The 5,000-nt window shown below is 36.4% G+C and overlaps 1 protein-coding gene across 1 annotated transcript in view; it reads right to left on the reverse strand.

The window, feature by feature from the left end:
* The window catches only part of LOC125047914 (complement C3-like), a 29,595-nt gene extending 25,233 nt beyond the window's left edge, over window positions 1-4,362 (reverse strand). Inside the window, exons 1-6 of the mRNA XM_047646461.1 lie at window positions 4,344-4,362; window positions 3,950-4,020; window positions 3,296-3,318; window positions 2,043-2,109; window positions 1,411-1,593; window positions 164-303 (exon numbers count right to left, since the gene is read on the reverse strand). Coding sequence (XP_047502417.1) covers window positions 164-303; window positions 1,411-1,593; window positions 2,043-2,109; window positions 3,296-3,318; window positions 3,950-4,020; window positions 4,344-4,362 — 503 coding nt within the window. The remainder of the gene's footprint in view (window positions 1-163; window positions 304-1,410; window positions 1,594-2,042; window positions 2,110-3,295; window positions 3,319-3,949; window positions 4,021-4,343) is intronic.
* Between the last annotated feature and the right edge of the window lie 638 nt (window positions 4,363-5,000).

Consider the following 5,000-nt stretch of genomic DNA (forward strand, 5'->3'; position numbering starts at 1 on the left):
TGTGGTTCTCCATCAACTTGGGAAGTTAAGTTAAATTAGACTACGTGTGGTTTTGTTCGTGATTTGGTTATTTTAGATTAAGATTGGGGGTTCAGTTGGTTTTAGGACATATTAGGGACAGGGAAACAGGTTAGCACTAGTATAACTTCCCAATGAGCCTTACCTCGCATGTCCAGTCATTGTCGATCCCTCAAAAATATTGTGCACGTTCACCTTCACCATAACCTCCACCTGACGGAGATCGGTTATCGTTTCGTCCATCAAGAGATCCGCCGAGAAGCTAAAATTATGCCAGCCGTTTACCTAATAAAATCAAGGTACTGGATATAATCACACAGCAGAAAGTGGAAATTTATCTCTGTTGTCACCAAGGTACCTTGCCGTTCATGGTATAAAACACTTCGTTATCATAAATAAGAGCGGAATTTGTGTATCACTTCTGGAAGTTATAACGAATCGAATAAACTATTCAAATGGTTATTAAAATAGTCCTTTATAACATCTCATGGCGCATCATCGTTGGCTAAGCGAGATAACACCATTTAGCTCCACCAGCTTCTCACTCCTGTCAATCTGAGTGATATATTACGATTAATGTTTCGCCAGTAATTTTCTTTAGACATGGTCCAGAAAGTACAACGGTAAAAATAATAAAGACAAAAAAATCTATAGATATTTACAGCAAATTGTTGCAGATGACCGGGATTTTCAAGGTGGAATGGTGCTACCTGTCTAGTACCTTGGTTTTTACTATATTTCCCAGAACAATGTTGTTTTTGGACTACAGTAGTAGCAACAATCAGTGAATATTTTTCTCTCCTTTTTTAGATTCTTAATATTGAAATTAATTAATGCTGAACATATATTCTGAAGTGTCATAAAGTCAATTTTCAGAAGCTTCCTAGCACTGAGCAAAGTGAATGACATATGATTACAGTATGAACTTCTTTTCTGGTGATGTCAGTGAACGAATGTATAGCAGTGCATGCAATATAGTGATTTCCGGGATTTCAGCGCATGAAATGACATACTTATGAAATAGAAACGATAATTATAAAATAGAAACAGTAGAAATATTTTTTCTTGTGCCTTCAGCAGATAACGAATTAGAAGTGAAGGCAACATATACCTACCATGTGGACTGCCATTCGGGTAACTTCAGTGCACAAAATACTGGACAGTGAAAGCAACATCATACTTACAGTTTTTCTGTAAGTATGATGTAACTTTTTTGTTGCCTTCAATGAATGGAGTGTTAGGCTGTGAATGCATTACTCACAATATGGACGTCCTTCATGGTGACCAGTGACCAAACTGTCAGGCAATGAAGACAGCATTTACTAAGAATATGGACATCCTTTCTCGTAACCTCGGCAAAAAGTATCTAGCAGTAAAGCCAATTTTACTTACAATGTGAACATCCTTTCTAGTGACTTCAGTGAAGGAAGAATCAGGCATTGAAACCGGACTCTTCTTGTACAGCGTGACAGTGGCATTCCCTGACACTGGCATATATGTCTTGAATAGTGCCAAGAACCTTCCCCTGACTGCCTTTTCACTCACGGAGGTGTAGAAAGGCATCTCGACGATCACCTGTAGAAAATGAAAATACCTTTAGAAATAAAGTGAAATAAAGTAGTAACGATGACATTAATGGTAATGGTATTAAACTCATTACTAACTTTATTTGCAATCGTATCTCTGATTAAAATTATTCTAGAATATTTTAAAAATATATATCATAACACAAACACACCAAACATATATGGTATGAAAATTCTCACAGGAAAACAACATATACAGATAAGATAAAAACAATATAAACACACATAATCATCATCCACTGAATATCAACGAGACTTCACATTTCCCCTGTAAACCATGGAAACTACCACGTACCTCGAATGCCCTGGGGAAAAATTTTGTTACAAGAAAGGGCTGTTCGTCGACTTGCCTCCCTACAACGACTTTGATACGCCACCACCCTTTCTTGGGTACGGCAGGAGTGGAGAAGCTCAACTGCACCACGCCTGTTATGTTACGGGAGATTGCGTGCCATATTCAGTAACATGGAGTGTAGGGTTCCTGACAAATGTTGGAGCACCATGACTATCGGACAAATAATGATACTTATAGTCTACCTTACGTGGGTTCATGTTTGTTACATATAATTACAGTATGTATTTATTATTAATATGTTCTTTGTTTAATTGCAAACTCAAATAAGGATTGAGACTGGCGTGAAACTGGGGAAGTGTTTGCCCTAGTCCATAAAATAGGCTTCTTTAAAAGACAGTGCTTAAAAAGAAAAAACGGATGCTCGTAAAGTAATTCGAATAAAAACGGTAATTTTTGCTAAGAAGGTTGAGAACCATTAGTAATCATAATTAATAATGACATATTTCAGTAAAAACATACAAAAATGGTTATAAACATCGCATTGCATATATTTCCAGCTGTGACATATATCACATTTTTTAAGAGTACTTTTCCCTCTACTTTCAACGTTCACCATTTGGTGTTGTCACTGTGTTAGTGGCTAATTTCGACTCCTGTCTCCGAATCGCAAACCAATTCGAGTAAGACATATGTTTCAGCAGTTCACTCATTGGTAACGCTGAGTGATGACGTTGAAAGTAGAGGGAAGCATAACCAGGGAACAAGGGGAAAAAATGCGCATGCAGAAAATTCACCATTAAACTGTTTCAGAATACTTTTATTTTTGTTGCCGCGATAGAATCACCATATTGGGTTAGTTCTTCATTGAGAGATTTCTTGTTACTTCAATATTTCAAAATATCTGTATCGGTGGCTAGTCTGTAACCAGCATTTTATGTCGCGTAATTATTACAAGTCACGGATATAATAATTTATTTATTTATTTTCATTATTTATTTATTTATTTATTTATTTATTTATGATGATGATGATGATGATGATGATGATGATGATGATGATGATGATGATGATGATTTATGATGATGATGATGATGATGATGATGATGATGATGATGATGATGATGATGATGATGATGATGATGATGACGACGACGACGACGATGACGATGACGATGACGATGACGGTGGCGGTGGCGATGGCGATGGCGATGGTGATAGCGATGGCGATGATGATGATAATGATGATGATGATGATGATGATGATCATCATCATCATCATCATCATCATCATCATCATCATCATCATCATCATCATCATCATCATTCTTATTATTACAAATCATCACCATTAGCTTGTCAGTTATCATCAACACATCACTAGTCATCAACAACCTACCAAGTGTCCCTTTGCCTCGATTTCTAAAATTGTACACAAAGAAATGAAACGAATAAAAATGAACAAAACCGAGACAGACTTACCAATATTCGGAAACCGAGAAATCCAACGACGCATCACATAACGCTCGGGATCCTGTTACAAGAGTAATATATATATATATATATATATATATATATATATATATATATATAATAATAATAAAAAGTAAAATAACACAAAGAACTAAAAAGAAAGAAAATAAATTAATAACAGCGTTTTTTTTATTAGGAAACAAAATAAGGAATCACAAAATTAAACATAAAATAAAATAGAATCAAATACCAAGAATAATTTAGAGAATAGTAAAAAAAAACAAAAAAAAAAACAAAACAAAAGTATAAAACAGAAAACCTTAAACAACACTAAGAAATAAAGCGTTAAAAATCAAACATCACAAAGAATAGAATAAATAAAAAATAAAATAAATTCAAAACATCGAACACAAATAACAGATATAAAAGAAATAAAACAACTAGATTAAAAACAGAAACAACTACATTAAAAGCAGAAACATTAAAAATAGACACAACTACATTAAAAACAAAAACAACAAAAAAAAACAACGGAGACAACTACACTAAAAGCAAAATTAATCACATTAAAAACACTCACGAGAACGAAGACATCGACGGGCCCATCATAAGGAGTCAAATCCCTCCTCAGCAGGACCACACGAAACTGCACTGTGAAGAAACAATATCTTAATTACAGACTTCTTTTAAAACCTCCATTCATTGCGATATGCAGTTCTATAGATTAGTAGATAGGATATATAGATAGATAAATAATTAGATATATAGGTAAACAAATAGATAGATCGAGATATAGATAGAAAGATAGACAAAGATAAATACATAAATGGAAAGATATATAGACATATAAATATGGATGTATATGAATTCTTTACCTGCATCTTTCGTGGAAACTCTTTAGGCACTTTCACTTAGCGGCAATCTTGCCATCAACACTTAATTATTCATACTATTACCTCATGTGACATGCACACCTGTGATCTGCTGACACATACGTCCTTAGTGTATATGTGTGTGTAAGTGGGGAATCGGGAGTTGTATGGAGTGGGTGTAGGATTCAATGACAAATTATCAACGTTTAGAACGTAAAGTTGCATCCAGAAAAATGATTTATTTTCCGCACATGCGCCGCCGTGGATACGCTCGTGCCGCAAAAGAACGTTTAAGTGTGGTCCACATGTCACTCCGGAACCGTGCATCTGGCTCGTACTTACCTCGGGTCCGTCGATATCAGTACAGGAGGCCTTCCGATCATAGCCGAAATCTTAGGTGTAGTAAGCGAAGGGTTAACAAACGCCGCGCTATTGAACGTTTTATCCTGTGGTTCCCCTGGGGTACCGTCGCCGATCTCTTCAGACTCGCGGATAATTTAGAGACCTCTGTTGCCACTAAGCTGCAACTGGGGTGCACGTACCCTTGGATGACCCAACTTGTGGCATGCCTTACCCTCATTGCTGCTAGTTGCAAACTGGGACGTCCTCGAGGCAGAGAGCTGATCCAGCAAGCATGATGTTGACATGGGCTGTCCGATAATGCCCAGGAAATGATTTCGGTCGCTTTGTGGAATAATGGTACACCGCAGAGGATTTAAATCCGAATATGCTACGGCAGGGGTACTCAACTGGCGGACC

This window comes from Penaeus chinensis, chromosome 42 (assembly GCF_019202785.1).
Source record: "Penaeus chinensis breed Huanghai No. 1 chromosome 42, ASM1920278v2, whole genome shotgun sequence".
NCBI lineage: Eukaryota > Metazoa > Arthropoda > Malacostraca > Decapoda > Penaeidae > Penaeus > Penaeus chinensis.